Raw genomic sequence first — 17,138 nt, 5'->3', positions numbered from 1 at the left:
AGAAGTAGTCAACTTCAGCTTCTTTGGCATTAGTGGTTGGGACATAGACTTGGATTACTCTGATGTTAAATGGTTTGCCTAGGAAATGAACTGAGATCATGCTGTCATTTTTGAGATTGCACCCAAGTACTACATTTTGGACTCTTATTGACTTTGAGAGCTACTCCATGTCTTCTGTGAGGGATTCTTGCCTACAGTAGTAAATATAATAGTCACCTGAATTAAATTCTCCCATCATCCATTTTAGTTCTCTGATTCCTAAGATGTTAGTGTTCAGTCTTGCCATCTCCTGCTTGATCATGTCCAATTTACCTTAATTCACGGATGTAACATTTCATGTTCCTATGCACTATTATTTTAGTGTTGGACATTATTTTCACCATGAGACACAACCACAGCTGAGTATTGTTCCTGCTTTGGCCCAGCCACTACATTCTTACTGGATCTATTAGTAATTGCCTTCAGCTCTTCCCTAGTAGCATATTGAACACCTTCCAACCTGGGGTGCTCATCTTCCAGTATTATAATCTTTTTGCTTTTTTGTACTGTCCATGAAGTTCTCCAGGCAAAAATCCTGGCGTGGGTTGCCATTTTCCCCTCCAGTGGACCACATTTCATCAGAACTCTTCACTGTGACTTGTCTGTCCTAGGTGGCCCTGCCCAGCATGGCTCACAGCTTCAGTGAGCTGTGATCCTGGGAGGAGAAAGGCAAAACTGACCTCTCATCATACGATGTGTCGTACATAGTGGGCTTCCCTGGTGGCGCTAGTGATAAAGAATCCTCTGCCAATACAGGTTAGACGTAAGAGACATGGGTTCAATTCCTGGGTCGGGAAGGTCCCCTGAAGGAGGGCGTGGCCACCCACTCCAGGATTCTTGCCTGGAAAATCCCTGGACAGAGGAGCCTGGTGGGCTGCAGTCCAGGTGGCTGCACAGAGTCGGACACGACTGAGCGACTTACCTTGTGTGCACGTCCTATGTAGTCGTTATGTTTTTAAAAGACGTGGCAAGAAAAAGCTTGATTTTCTTTAACATTAACCTGTGTTGTTTAGTTGCTAAGTCATGTCCATCTCTTTGCGACCCCATGGACTGTAGCCTGCCAGACTTCTCTGTGCATGGGATTTCCCAGGCAAGAGCACTGGAGCGGATTGCCATTTCCTTCTTCTGGGGTTCTTCCAGATGCAGGGATTGAACCCATGCCTCCTGTATTGCAGATGGATTCTTTACTGCTGAGCCACCAGGGAAGTCCTATCTTAACCTATAGCCTAAAATTAAGAAAATCAACTAATTAATATTCAGTGATATTACTAAAACGTGCTTGAATGTATACTTATCATTTAATTTAAAATGTTTTTGATATAGATAAGAGTGTTGTCCTTTTTTTACTGTGGCTATCTTTATATATAGTGTCAGATTTCAGGATTCTGTTGGCTTTGAAAGTGTCTTGGATTTTGCTTTGATATTGATAATACCATTAAAGTATATCCTTTCTATGAAATCTACATGCTTTGGTAGAGTTGAGTATTCAGATTATTTGTATATTATTTGTATATTGTATTTTATTGTATATGCAATAATACATATATTACAATTATTATATTTTATTACAATATATACAATTACAATATATACACATTATTATATATATGTATATTGTATATTATTTCTCATATCTGTAATAAACTTTGATCATCTAAATGATTTGAAGCTAAGGATTTTTACAGCTAATTTGGTGTATATACATTCTTACAGAAGTGACCATGTCTAGCCTGACCAAAATTTAATAATATTTTAATATTTAAAATGTGTTTTCCAAAGATTGTTGCAAAATTATAAAAGTTTAAAGACTCTTCAGAATGCTTTTTATATTATAAGCAATTTGCTTCATCTGGCATCTTTGTTATTTCTTTTGTTTTGATTTTATTAACACAGAAAAGCTTCACTGGCCTGAGCAAGAGCTTGCTAAGAAGTCCGTTCTAAATGCAGAAGCGTCCTTGATCATTGACAGCAAAAGAAGCATTTCACATTTATCTCCTGGAATACTGAAGGACATTTTCACAACTGGAACCAGTAGTTACAATGTCCTACTACAGAGCAAAGAGGAGAAAAAGCATCATTCACAAAAACAGCCTTCCTCTGCTGGCTCCAAAAGATGTAGAAAACCCAGCAAATCTCCTAGCTCTTCACGTAGTAAAGATCTTCGCAAGATGAAAGCCTCAGTGCCTGTGATGAGCAGTAGTACTTGGTACTGCCTAGAAAGGCAGCCTGCTGTGTTTGTCACTAGTTCAGTGTCAAGTCCTATAAAGTTTACACATGATGTCTCTGTTACAGGAAGCACCATAGTACTGCCACCTAAACCCAAAAATGAAAGAAAGGTGAAGCGACACATTTTCTCCACACTTTCAAAGCCAAAGTCAAAGCCTGTGCTGTCGAGAAGTTTTGAAAAAGGAGATGATTTTTCTGGAAAGAAATTTTGTATACTGACTGCTATAAAGCCCACCAACTTGGAGAAAGAAAAACTGAGGTTCTTCAAGTCCGACTACACGTACAATCCTCAGTTTGAGTACGCTAATCCCTCTCTGCCAAGCGTATTGGCCAAGCACAGCAATGCATCTGACCGATTTCTTAAGCAGGTAAAATGCTACTTGGGTTGTATGATTTCACTTTATGTAGTGAAAACAATTATTTGCCATCTTATAGAAAGCCAAAAAAGTTCTAAAATACTCCAATTATTTATAGTTATCTCCCATCTAGGATACATAAATATGTGACAAGAACTCTCTAGGTGAGTGTCAACCCATATTTAAATTACTTTGCTCTAATCAAAATTTATAAAGAATCTACTATGTAAACATTGTGTCAGGAAGCAACTATATTAGGAAAAAGCTTCAGATTCTGGCTCAAAGCTTTCATTTGGGATTTAGACTTGTGGCCCTTTCATAAATCCACATACAAGTGTTTGTGTTTTCTTTTTGATTCTGAATGCATTAAATGGAGCATGCATATCTCTGGTTCTCCCTGTTGTATTAAATTCACAGCTTGCTTAGGCCCCAAACAGCATTTTGGGGACTGAGGCTTGAAACTTGCCAAAGAACTTTTTAATGCTTTACTGACATTTTTAACAATCATCAAATAACTATTTCAGTATTCACTTACAGAAGAAAATAATGGAATTTTTTAAATTACCTTCAGGGTTTGCAAATTATGATGCAGATGATAAAAGCGTCTCTTTCCAATTGCTCAATTTAGATATTTAGCACATAGTTTTGTGTGTTAAGGTCTTATGAACTTCAAAATCTGCTTAAGTTTTTGAGGAGAAATTGGCTGATATTTACCTTCAGGGCATAGAGCTAAGATCTTAAAAACAGACTACATTTAGCTAAATTAACTTTGTGTAGGGTTTTTGTAACACATTAGGTTCAACTTGGCTTCATCACTGGTTGAAAATCTGTAGGCTCCATGAAGCCGCATGATTCCATTTGTCTTTAGCAGGTACCCGGTTTTTGCAAGTTCTTTGGACTTGTGGACAGCAAATTTTTTTATTGTTTGTTATAGATTATATGAAATCTGACCAGTCTTTTAAAGCCTTTTCTTTCTTTATTTTAGTCGCTCAGGCAAAGTGCATCCCACCCCCCACCCCCCGTTTTTAATTAGAGTATAGTTGATTTACAGTATTGTTTCAGGTGTACGGAAAAGTATATCTGTTATACATGAATCCACTCTCTTTTAGATTCTTTTCCCATATAGGTTATTATAGAGTATTGAGCAGAGATCCCTGTGCTATCCATAGGTCTTTATTACCTGTTTTATATACAGTAGTGTGTATTACATTCCCTTAAAATTGACAGTATTATAAAAACTCTATTTGTGTTTTTCCCCCTTAATGCTAAAAGATGGCTGAGATTTCTTTATCAGTATTCTTTAATTTTTAGTCTTACTACAAGCCCTACCAGTTGGTAAAGGGATTTCCCACCATTAGGTCAAAATGAATGCTCTTTCATGTCCTTGGATGGGAGTTAGGAAGCATCAGCAGCTCCAGAGATTGAGAATTGACAGTGCTTGGTTTCTGGCCCTACAATCTTTATTTTAGCCCAATTCCAACTTCTTATGCTTGGGTCCTTTGAGACTTCTAAATAGGACCAGCAATTCTAGCTGGCTGGTATTAAATACTTCAAATGCCACCATTTGGGAGAATGATCGCAACAAAAGCCAAATGTACTTCAAACCACTTTAATCAAATAAAGGAGATTCATCAGAACAGGGCCCCCCCATAAAATACGCTCAAGTTCCTACTTAGCATCTGAATGAATTCCGACATGATACATCCTTCCCCTTCCCAGCTGTGACGTTAAAGCAGCAGCTTCAGGGCTAGTTTCAGAACTTAGAATTGTGCTCCTCAGAGGGGTCAGGATGGCCAACTAGCCCACTGGTCTCTGGCCTCCAATCTTGAGGCCTTGCCAAGCCCTTTCTGGTAGTCTTGTAAGTTTCATGATCTGGATCTTTCCAAGGCAGGCAATCTGCATTGTTGTTGGACAGTGAGTGTGATCCTCTTTAGTGCACAGATTGGCAGAACAATGGTAAATCCAGGCCAGATAAGTCTACCATAGTGGAACCAAGGTAGTGCCCAGGTTCTGTTCATTCCTAATTGGTTGTGCTATCAATGCCAAGGAGTTCCAGGACTCAGTTTTTTCCCAGTCTCGGCAGTAGTTTCTTCAGGAGATACTTGGGCCCTTTAGGTAGTTCAGAGCATCTGGCATGGGCTGCAGGACTTGAAAATAACTCCACGTGGAGCCTGCTGAACCCTGCTTAGCCTCTTGCTAGCAGCCATTCTGAGTCTCAGCTCCTCTCAGCTCCTCAAACCTTGAGGGTCAGAAACTGAGAATGTCTGTTTTCTGAGGTTGTGGACCTTTGCAGGAAAGAGCGCAGTACTTCCTGGTGCTGAAGAAGGGATCTGGGATGAGAAAATGCTGAAAGCTGTGCGGGGTCAGGTGCCTCCTCACCAATGAGTCAGAAGTAAAGCCTTAGTGGCACATTTGAGCAGTGACCTGGCAGCCAGTACATTCTTTCTTTCTTCTTTGTGGCTGACCATCCTGGAAAACCTAAGTATCAAATCCATAATGGCTTCAGACCCAGGATGTTGTTGAACAAGATGGGAAGTGAGAGATGAGAAGGGTCTTCAGGGCAGTGATAAGAATCCTTGGCAGTATTTCCAGCAGTCAAATGAAAATTATATGTTTATATGATAAAGCCAGTGGGTAGCTTAAGTCACTGATTTTCTGCTCTAACTGGAATCATATCTCATTGTAGATCATGGATAGTATCCTGCTAGCTGGAAGCCCTGATTGGTCGAGTGATAGTTAATAACATAGGCAAAATAAGTTAACTTTTATTTGGCTTATAAATTAAAGTTTGAATTATGTTCTTGTTAGTAAAGCTGGAGCAGTGGGGATCATCAGTGATTGGAAAATGGGGGGAGAAGGAAGGCCTTTGGGGTGTTGGGTAAAAACCCTGGGCTGAGGCTACCCCGCTGGCTGTCAAGGAATAAATGGTAAAGATATGTAAGAGGAGTTAAGAGACCAGGCCTGAGACTACCATCCTTAGAAAGCCTTGGTTGCAAGACTAATTGGAGCCTAGTTTCTGGGAACTTGACTGTTGAATGGTTTCCTACACTGATACGGACTTTCCCTAAGTGATGAGGAGCTTGCCGTGCTCACTGTACAAACAGTATGTTTTACTGAATACCTCTTTTCCTTTTGGGAGCCTGGAATTTTAGATTTGCTAGGCATGGGGTGCTTATGTGACTAGCCTATGATAAAAAAAATCTTGGGCATTAAGTTTGTAATCAGTTTCATTAGTAGACCAATCTTTACATGTTCTTTACAACTCAGTTGCTGGAGAAGTTAATTGCATCCTGTGACTTCATTGTGAAAAGATTCTTTTGAGGCTACTTCTGGTTTCCTGCAGACTTTACAGGATATAAGAGACGGGGAATAGTAAGCTTAGGTTAATTTTTTTTTTTAGGGCATTTACATTCAGATTTTAGAAAAAATACAAAACTCAATACTAAAAACAAATATTGTATTGCTCAAGTAAAACATCTCTGTGGGCTATAGTCGTTGTCAGTTTGAGACTCCTGGTGAGTTATAAGGTCTGACTTCTTAACAGCTTTGTAAAGGACCATTGTGTGGCACAGTTTCGGGGGATGCTATTTACAAACTAAGCTTGGGCCAACCTGTGAAAGAGTGATTATTAGTTGCTGATTTTTGGAAGCCTTAAGATGAGTGTTTACCTTCTGTTGTTTCGGCACCCATCCCCATCTTCCAGCTACAGCTGCAGTCTCAACTCCATAATATAGCGTCATTTAGTGCCTTGGAAAGAATAGCAAGGTTAAACCTGGGTGCCTAGACTGTAAACTGAGTAAATTGAAAGAGGCAAGTACAGAGTGCCCCCAGAGGCTGTCATAGCACTGTAGATGACTGACTTCTCTCCCCATGCCCCTTTGACTCTGTCAGGGAAAAAGCAGAAACATCCATTACATCTCCCACATGTGTGCGTGCTAAGTCGCTTCAGTTGTGTCTGACTCTTCGTGGCCCTAAGGACTGTAGCCCACCAGGCTCCTCTCTCCATGGGATTCTGCAGCTCCCACAATATATACCTTTTCTCTGTTGACCACTGTCCTCATTGCATTTCTTCTGTTTCCTTTCTGTTTCATGTGAAGTATACACAACTGAGAATTGACAAGAGGGTTAAAATAAAATTTAAGTTATTTTCAACTGAAACAAAATAAATGAACTTTCAAAATGTCTTCAGTGAAGTAGTATATCCATTGTTTTCCTATTCCTAAGGCATTACATTTTTCAAAGTAATTGTTATTTGCAAATACAATCAGTTTTTGATTATCCATATTAATGGAAGGAAACATTGGTATGGATTGGCTAAAATGACAAGATTATTCCCTGCTCCCTCCTTCTCAAATAGTTTTCATCAAGGCAGTCGTCTTAGCTTTCCTGCTGTGATGGTGCTACACTAGCCGTAGTAAGTAGAAAACACAGCAACAGAAAAAGCCACGAAGCCTGAAGTGGATGAAGTGGAGGTTGTAGAAGGAAGTGATGTTTAACATCCACCATCTAAGTGAAAAAAATCCACTGAAATGATTTATAAAGAAGAAAACTTTTTGAAACCTTTGATTTGGTTCCAGGCATCTTATATTGTAACCTCTGGAGGAGAAGATGCAGTTAGCAAAGATGGGATGGGGGATTAAGTATTGAAGAATGTTAGTATGAATGAAGAATAGAGATGGTAAGGACTTGTAATTACTAGAAGAAATGTGTAGATATATTTGCGAAAAAATGATGTAAAAAACGTACAGTAAAATGTCTTTTTCATCTTTCCATCTTAGCATATCAGAGCACTCCATAAAAAATGTTAATCTTTTCATTATTTTGAAACATAACCCTCTTAGCCAGTAGTGAAATGGATCTTATAGCTATTTATAAGAATTACCGTTTTAAGTAAGAGGTTTGTTAGACATATAAATGTATTAAGAAATGGAAGAATTGCCTTCTTTAAAAAAATATTCTTTGACTTAAGATTTTTTAGGACTTTTGCTTTATAAAAGAGAGGTAGACCTGATCTCTGAAGTTTTTCTTGTACACTGTGGTGCAGAATGGTTCTGTTTTTAATTTTTGCACCGTACTATATACTCATGTAAACATTGCACAGTGTCTGCTTCATTTTCCTCATATGTATATTGAGGGGAATAGACTCAGTGATCCTTGAGAGCCCTTTCTAGGACCACACACCTAAGTTCCAGCCCACAAAATACTATGGCTAATTACTTAAAGATTCCATTTCATGTCATTATGTATTCAGTTGTGTCATGTGTTTTGTTAAAATGTTTAGCTATTTTTCCACATCATGTGTTAATCACAGAAAAGCTCAGAGTTTCTGCCAGCTGTGTTAACTGAAAATTCTTTTTCTTCAGATATCAGTGCTTTATTAACTCAACCCATAATTGGCAAATATTTTGGCTTGTTAAAATTAACTTTACAAGCAAGTGAGATTTGTTTCTCTAAGCACAAAACCTAGTGGAAAAAACCATTTCAATGCAGTTCTTTCTACAGTGTGTGCTCAATTTGACAATTCAAAAGAATGCTTTTTAAACTAAGGTTACTGAGAAGGTAGCCTAACAGCAGAAATAGGAAGAGAATAACCAAGGAAATCAGGCTGTGTGTAGATCTATATTTTATATTAAACTCGTGTGAATTTTACATTAAACGTCACAGTGTATCTTTAATGTAGGAAAATGTAAATTCCTTGCTGACTCTCTGGCAACCATGTCTACATGAGCATGTAGTATGGGGCAAAAATTTAAAACGTGAGAACCTGAAACTTAGCACGAAGGTGTTACCTTAACATCACTGGGTTGTCAAATTAGCTCCTGCCACCAGAAGTCCAGCGGCATCCAGGGGAAAGCACAGACCAGGCGCCTTCTGGGAAGGAGAGGAGTCATCAGGAAGGACACAGTATACCTCAGAGCGGACAGGGGTTCCAGCAGCTTGGAGACCGAGTCCAAAGCCAGTGTCATCAAGCGCAGGCATATTGTCTCAGTGCTAATAAAACGTTAACAGTGACATAGACTTGACATAAAAAGCTATGTCCGTGAGTGAAACAGTACCAGTTTTTACAGGTATTTGATGTCTCTCAAAAAGACCACTTCCATCATAACCATATTATTTAAGAGTTAGAGTATTGCTTGGTATTAATATATTCTACATCTGCCTAACGGTGGGGGTGGGGGGGTGGGGGAGGAAAGCTGTTCTGCTTATGTAATTAGAGTATCCTAAATTTATTTCTTGAAGTAAATGGAAGTTTATGGTCCATGCTATCAAAGGTAGCTTGATAGAGTTTTCATACAATCTCAGAGGTGTTTAAAGAAAAGAATTCTGACTGACCTTTTTCCTGAATTGGAATAACGTAATGCTTAACATTCTGTGGCATAGCATTGCATTTTCATTTATGGAGTTCAAATATTCAAAGTAAGTATCTCAATGGACCAACTTCATTATGAAGTGAAGTGAAAGTTGCTCAGTCGTGTCCAACTCTTTGCGACCCACCTCATGGACTATACAGTCCATGGAATTCTCTAGGCCAGAATACTGGAGTGGGTAGCCTTTCCCTTCTCCGGGGGATCTTCCCAACCCAGACATCGAACTGGAGTCTCCTGCATTGCAGGCGATCCTTTACCAACTAAGCTATCAGTGAAGCCCAACTTCATTATGCTAGGAAATAAATTCCAATTTTTTTTTTCTTCCTGGTTAGCAGACTTTGTACAGTTAGGGTCACATGCCTGTAAGATCTGAGCAGGGATCATAAATGATTGCAGGGAGTTGTCTGCGCACTGTAGGAAACTGGAAACCAGATAGCAGTTGGGCTACAGTTTGCATCTAGTGTATCATATCCTCAGAAATTGTAAGAGTAGATAGATAACTTGAATTTTAGACAAAGTCTTCTAATTTATAAATGTTGACAACTAACTCAAAGAAGAAAAAAAAGGTTGTTCAAACCAATGAAAACGTGTTTGTGGGCCACAGTCATCCCTTGGGTTGCCAGTTTGCCACCTCTGATTGACCAGATCTATTACACATAAGCTCTGTTTTGAGGCGGGTGATAGCGTAACATAAAGATTTTTAAATATGGTCCTCAGAAAATGTCTTGCTTTTGGAGTTTGTAGTGAAAATGGGATAGGTAATTTATTGTTAGATTAAAATGCATGTATAATAAATACATAAAATCACGTTGTGTTCTAAAACAAGACAAGTGTTCATTTTCCTTTTATGGTAGAAATAACACCATTGGAAATCAAATACCTTCACTGATAATAATATGTCTTGATATAAAATTTCTTTGAGGCCATGTTTTAATTGTACTAGTATTAAGGTATTTTGTGTTATTAGACCTCAAGTTGTCCAGACAATAAAGGGGGAGGGAAAAGCAAGTCTTCTTTAAACTATACTTCTCCTTAGGTGACATAATTTTTTGTTGAGCAAATCACAAGCCTTTTTCCAGATTCATTAGTTATAAGATTATTTTGAGTTTAGTAACTCTCATAGTAGTTTTGTGTATTAGATTGGAGACGTAAGGTCATTTCTTAACCTAATGTCAAGGAAGATTTTCTTACAGAGATGGAAACACCCCAGTCAGATTGTGTGTCCTTGGAAGAAGGTATGACCTTGATGACTCATTGAAACAACACTTCATTGATGTGCCTTTGAAAACTTGCCTAACCTGCAATCTCAGGTTCTTATCTTAACAAATTCTTTTCTCCAAAACAGCTTGAATATCTACTTCTTCCTTGTAGGTAGGTAAAGAAGAGTTTGCAGTACTAATATGTACTGTTTACAAAGATCTTCTCTTCGTAGCATTTACCCTCTCACTCTCCCACTTAACATTGTATACATCCAGACTACCCCAACCCTGATGACAGAAGGGGCAGAAGGGGATTGAGGGGAAGGCTGTAGGTGATGGTTTTCTTTGTCCTGCTATGTTCTTTCACTTGTTCCTTCATTGAAGGCAGACTCAGTATCTTGGATCTATTTCCTGGGTTCTGCATATGTAGAATATAATTTATTGAAGCATTTTTCTTTTTATTATAATCTGGTCACAGTTGAACAGTCTATCTTATAGAAAACTGAATTATTGGCAAATGCAGTTTCTCCTGCTCTCCACACTACTGTCAGTGTCTAAGGTACAAATCTGATTGTGTCACTTTCCTTCCTGCAAAACTTTAGAGCTCCTCATAATTCAGGATAAAGTCCAAAATTGTTATCATGGCCTACAGGTCTTTCATGTTTCCTGATCTAGTGCATGCTAAGGTTTCCCAAGTCAGCTCTATACTCCCACAGCATCTTGGGCAGATTATCTGTCATGACATGTATCACTCTGTTATCATCCTTAAATTTCTTTTTTTGCCTTTACCACAAGACTAACCTTGTTAATAAAAGTGTATTTTATTTATTTTAACTGCTCCCAGAATCTCACAGAGTCCCTGGCACTAAATAAATTAGTTCCTGGTCCCTGTCTAGGCTAAAAGCTCTGTATTTCACTTTCTTTGCTTTGTGTATGCTTTTGACAATATTATCCCCTTTTACCTGGAATATCATCTGTTTCCTCTAGAGCCCCACTTGAGTTTACCTTTCTGTGTTTTCACAACATTTTATTCATACATCCAACCGAGTAGTATTAAACTATGTAAATTTCAGTGTAATCTCTGTCAGTCTAATGGCCAAGCTTGGAATTAGATTATAAAGATTCTAAAATAGAAACATAAAAGCAGGGATTGGTAGAAAGAAAGTAACCATAAAGATGAATGAATGAAAGATGTTATTAATGGTATGCGAGAAATTCAATGAAATACTCTACAGACAGTAGATCCAAATTTGTGACTCAGGGTCAAGTTCATTGGGCATGTATGTTTCTTTGGGGGGACAGCTCAGTGTTTTTAAAAACATTGGTATATAAGGATGCTCTTCTATTTCTCTGTTGTTTAGTCTCTAAGCGGTGTCCTGTTCTTTTGGGACCTCATTGATTGTAGCTTGCCAGGCCCTTCTGTCCATGGAATTTCCCAGGCAAGAACACTGGAGTGGGTTGCCATTTCCTCCTCCAGGAAGTCTTCTAGACCCAGGGATCAAACCCGTGCCAGCAGACAGATTCTTGACCACTTAGCCACCTGGGAAGCCCACAGTCGTTTGGGAAATAGACTACATAACAAGTTCTCTTTCTCTCCCTCCCCTCTTTTACTCTCAGTGTCTATCTCTAATTTCATCCTCACACCCAACCCTATTAGGTAAGTAGGGCAAAGATTTTCATCTCCATTTTGCTATTGAAGAAACTAAACCTGAAAGGTAAAATGACAGACCTAAGGTCACGCAGTAAAAGGTAGGGCACCAACATAAAACCAGATCTTTTGACTTCTAGTCTTTCCACAGTGACATCAAGGCTTATATTGTATCAGTGTCCCTATTGTATGTAGTTTTTCATTGAGTGAAAGCTGCATTTGAAAAGGGAAATAGGTTTTTAGTGCATGACTGTTCAAGTGGCTTTTGACTGATGGTGAGATTTCCAAATTGCTAAACAGCAAACAGAATCAGCAAGTAAACCAAAATTAGATCATTCAACAGTATTGAAATTTTTCAGAAAGTTTGCTATATCATACAAGATAGTGCTGTAAGTTTTCTACAGAGATTTTTTGTTTTCTGAATTAGTGGTTTAAATATTATACTGTGCTGTTTGATTACTATTCGTTTTTTAAATGATGGCTTTATGAGGATATAATTCACATGCCATGTAGTTAATCTATCTAACTGTACAGTTAAGTGATTGTCAATATGCTTAGGATTATGTAGTGATTATCACTATCAAATTTGAGAAAATTTTATCACCTGAAAAAGGAAACCCTGTACTCATTAGAAGTGACTCACCATTTCTCACCAACACTCCCACCCCAACCCAGCCTTAGACGACCATCAATCTATTTTTCTTTTTATGGATTTAACTGTTCCAGACCTTTCAGATAAATGGAATCATACAGTATGTGGTTCATTGTGGGCTTCATTTACTTAGCATGTTTTCAAGATTAATCCATATCATAGCATGTTTCAGTAGTTTTTATTATTGGATAATATTCCATATATATATTGCATTGTATTAGTCCATTCATCAGTTGATAAATATTTAGATTGTTTCCACTTTTTGGCTGTTATGAACAATGCTGCTATGAACATTTGTGTCCAGACTTTTGTGTGAACATGTTCTTGGTTATCTTGGGTATATGCCTAGTATTAATAGTAGATTATATGGTAGTTGGTCATATGGTAGGAGATCAGAGATTGTATATAATGGGTCATATGGGAACTCTGTGTTTTCTTTTAAGGAAAACTTTTCCAAAGTGACTGCATCATTTTACATTCCCACCAACAGTGTATGAGTTTTAGTTTCTCCACATCATTGTTAACTCTTTTCTTCTTTTTTTGTCAACTTGTTTTTGTTTTTATAGCTATTCTACTGGGTATGAAGTAATATATCATTGTGGTTTTAATTTGTATTTCTCTGATGACTAATGATATTGAGCATCTTCTCATGAGATTATTGGTCATTTGTATATCTTCTTTGGAGAACTGTGTTTGGATCTTCTGATCATTTTTTAATTGGATTATTTGTATTTTTATTATTGAGTTATAGGAATTCTTAATATATTTTAGATATGTCACTTTTCAGATACGAAATTTGTAAACCTCTCTCCCATTCTGTGGGTTGTCTTTCTGCTTTCTTGATAGTGACCTTTGAAGCATAAAAGCTTTTAATTTGAATGAAGTCCAACTTACCTATTTTGTTATTTGATGTTTTGGTGTCATATCTAAGAAACCAGTGCCTAATACAGGGTCATGAAACGTGTGCCTATGCTTTCTTCTAAGACTTTTCTGTGTAGTTCTAACATTTATGTGTTTGATACATTTTGAGTTAGTTTTTGTATATGATATGTGGTAGGGGTCTGATTTTATTCTTTTATTGATATCTAATTATCCCAGCACCATTTCTTTTTTTTTTTTTCATTTATTTTTATTATTTGGAGGCTAATTACTTTACAGTATTGTAGTGGGTTTTGTCATACATTGACATGAATCAGCCATGGATTTACATGTATTCCCCATCCCGATCCCCCCTCCCACCTCCCTCTCCACCCGATCCCTCTGGGTCTTCCCAGTGTACCAGGCCCAAGCACTTGTCTCGTGCATCCAACCTGGGCTGGTGATCTGTTTCACCCTAGATAATATACATGTTTCGATGCTGTTCTCTCAAAACATCCCACCCTCGCCTTCTCCCAGAGTCCAAAAGTCTGTTCTGTACATCTGTGTCTCTTTTTCTGTTTTGCATATAGGGTTATCATTACCATCTTTCTAAATTCCATATATATGTGTTAGTATGTTGTAATGGTCTTTATCTTTCTGGCTTACTTCGCTCTGTATAATGGGCTCCAGTTTCATCCATCTCATTAGAACTGATTCAAATGAATTCTTTTTAATGGCTGAGTAATATTCCATGGTGTATATGTACCACAGCTTCCTTATCCATTTGTCTCCAGCACCATTTCTTGAAACTCTTGGTCCTTCCCTCTTTTTCCCTTCTTCCCCCTTGGCAAGCCCAAGTCTGTTCTCTGTGAGTCTGTTTCTGTTTTATGGATAGGTTCATTTGTGCTACATTTTAGATTCCACATATAAGTGATATCATATGCTATATGGGGCTTTCCACATGACTCAGTGCTAAAGAACTTGTGACTGCCTGCAATGCAGGAGATATGGGTTCAGTCTCTGGGTCAGGAAGATCCCCTGGAAAAGGAAATGGCAACCCACTCCAGTATTCTTGCCTGAGAAATCCCATGGACAGAGGAGCCTGGCAGGCTATACCATGGGGCCGCAGAGAGTCAGACATGACTTAGCGACTAAACCACTACCACCATATGCTATTTGTCTTTCTCTTTCTGACTTAATTCACTTAGTATGATAATTTCTAGTTGTTTCTGTGTTGCTACAAATGACATTATTCTTTGTTATGCCTCAGTAGTATTCCATCGTATATATGTACCACACCATCTTTATCCACTCATCTGTTGATGGACATTTAGGCTGTTTCCATAGTTTGGCTATTGTGAGCCATGCTGCTGTGAACATAGGGGTGCGTGTATCTTTTTGTATTATAGTTTTGTCCAGTTATATTCCCAGGAGTGGGATTGCTGGATCATGTGGTAATTCTGTTTTTAGTTTTTTGAGTAGCCTCCATACTTCTTTCCTTGGTGGCTGAACCAACTTACATTCCCACCCACAGCATAGGAGGGTTCCCTCACACCCTCTCCAACATTTGTTGTTTGTAGACTTTTAAATGATGACCATTCTGACCAGTGTGAGGTGGTACCTCATTGTAGTTTTTATTTACTTTTCTCTAATAATTAGTGATGTTGAGCATCTTTTTATGTGCCTGCTGGCCATCTGTATGTCTTCTTTGGGGAAATGTCTATTAAGGTCATCTGCCCATTTTTCGATTGGGTTTTTTGTTGTTGAGTTGTATGAGATATTTATATATTTTAAGATTACAACCTTGTCGCATCATTTGCAAATTTTTCTTTCATAAGTTATCTTTTCATTCTTTTAAAAATGGTTTTATTTACTGTGCAAAAGCTTGACTATGTCCCATTTGTTAATTTTTGCTTTTGTTTCAGTTTCCTTGGGAGACTAACCTAAGAAAATATCAGTATGATTTATGTCAGAGAATGTTTTGCCTAGCTTTTGTGTAATTAAAAGACGTTTACTCCTTGGAAGGAAAGTTATGACCAACCTAGACAGCATATTGAAAAGCAGAGACATTACTTTGTCAACAAAGGTCCATCTAGTCAAGGCTATGGTTTTTCCAGTGGTCATGTAGGGATGTGGGAGTTGGACTATAAAGAAGGCTGAGCGCCGAAGAATTGATGCTTTTGAAATGTGGTGTTAGAGAAGACTCTTGAGACTCCCTTGGACTGCAAGGAGATCCAACCAGTCCATCCTAAAGGAGATCAGTCCTGGGTGTTCACTGGAGGGATTGATGTTGAAGCTGAAACTTCAATACTTTGGCCACCTGATGCGAAGAGCTGACTCCTTTGAAAAGACCTGATGCTGGGAAAGATTGAGGGCAGGAGGAGAAGGACGACAGAGGATGAGATGGTTGGATGGCATCACTGACTCAGTGGACATGGGTTTGGGTGGACTCTGGGAGTTGGTGATGGACAGGGAGGCCTGGCGTGCTGTGGTTCATGGGGTCACAAAGAGTCGGACACGACTGAGCAACTGAACTGAACTGTGTGAAGTCCTTAGGGTTTTCTATTTATGGTATCATATCATCTGCATATAGTGACGATTTTATCTTTTACTTTCCAATTTGGATACCTTTCCTTCATTTTCTTGTCTGATTGCTGCTAGGACCTCCAATACAATGTTGAAGAGAAGTGGTGAGAGTGGGCATCCTTAACTTGTTCCAGATTTTAGTGAGAAGGCTTCTAACTTTTCACTGTTGAGTATTATCTGTGGGTTTGTCATAAATGTCTTTTATTATGTTGAGATATGTTCCCTCTGTTCCTGCTTCGGTAAGAGTGTTTATCATGGATGGATGTTGAATTTTGTTAAGTGCTTTTTCTACATCTATTGAGATAGATGTGGTTTTTGACTTGTTAATGTGTGTAATGTGGTTGATTTTGTGTATGCTGAACCGTCCTTGTGAATTGAGGATGAATCCCACTTGGTCATGGTGTGTGATCTTTTCTTATATGTTGTTGGGATTTGGTTTGCTAATATTTTGTTGAGAAGTTTTGCATCTATATTCATTGAAGATAACTGGCTTGTAATTTTCTTTTATGATGGTGTCTTTGTCTGGTCTTGGTTCAGGGTGATGGTGGCCTCATAGAACATCTTTGGGAATGTTCCCTCCACTTCATTCTTTTAAGAGTTTGAAAAGAACTGGTATTAGTTCTTCTTTGTATGATTGGTGGACTTCACCTGTGAAGTCATCGGGTCCTGGACTATGATTTGTAGGAACTTTTCTTTATGATTACAGATTCTATTTCACTTCTAGTGATCCATCTCTTCATATTATCTTTTTCTTGATTCAGTTTTGGCAGGCTGTATGTTTCTAGAAAGTTGTCCATTTCTTCTAGGTTGTCAAATTTGTTGACATGATAGTATTCTTTTATGTTTTTTTTTTTTTTTCTATTTCTGTAGTATCACTCAAGATTTCTCCTTTGTCATTTCTTATTTTGTTTGGGTACTCTCTCATTTTTTTTTGGTGAACCTGGTTAGAGGTTAATTTTGTTTACCCTTCTAAAGAACCAGCTCTTGTTTTTGTTGATTTTTTCTGTTGTTTTTAATATTTATTTTATTTCCTCCCTAATCTTTATTTTTTAAAATTTTATTTATTTTGGCTGTGCTGGGTCTTCATTGCCACTCAGGCTTTTCTCTAGTTATGACAAGTGGGGCCTACACTGCATGGGCTGCTCACTGTGGCTTCTTTTGTTGCAGAGCGCAGGCTCTGCAGACTGTGGGCTTCAGGGGTTGAGG

At 38.2% G+C, this 17,138-nt stretch overlaps 1 protein-coding gene across 3 annotated transcripts in view; it reads left to right on the top strand.

Annotated features, from left to right (window-relative positions):
- Positions 1-17,138, top strand: part of MATCAP2 (microtubule associated tyrosine carboxypeptidase 2) — a 75,509-nt gene that overhangs the window by 32,771 nt on the left and 25,600 nt on the right. For all 3 annotated transcript variants that reach the window (XM_020902528.2, XM_020902539.2, XM_070468473.1), the window contains one exon: positions 1,933-2,633. In XM_020902528.2, the coding sequence (XP_020758187.1) occupies positions 1,933-2,633 (701 nt within the window). The remainder of the gene's footprint in view (positions 1-1,932; positions 2,634-17,138) is intronic.

The sequence above is a fragment of the Odocoileus virginianus genome, chromosome 1 (assembly GCF_023699985.2).
Source record: "Odocoileus virginianus isolate 20LAN1187 ecotype Illinois chromosome 1, Ovbor_1.2, whole genome shotgun sequence".
NCBI lineage: Eukaryota > Metazoa > Chordata > Mammalia > Artiodactyla > Cervidae > Odocoileus > Odocoileus virginianus.
Note: the sequence above shows the minus strand (reverse complement) of the source record. Positions and strands in the feature narration are given on the sequence as shown.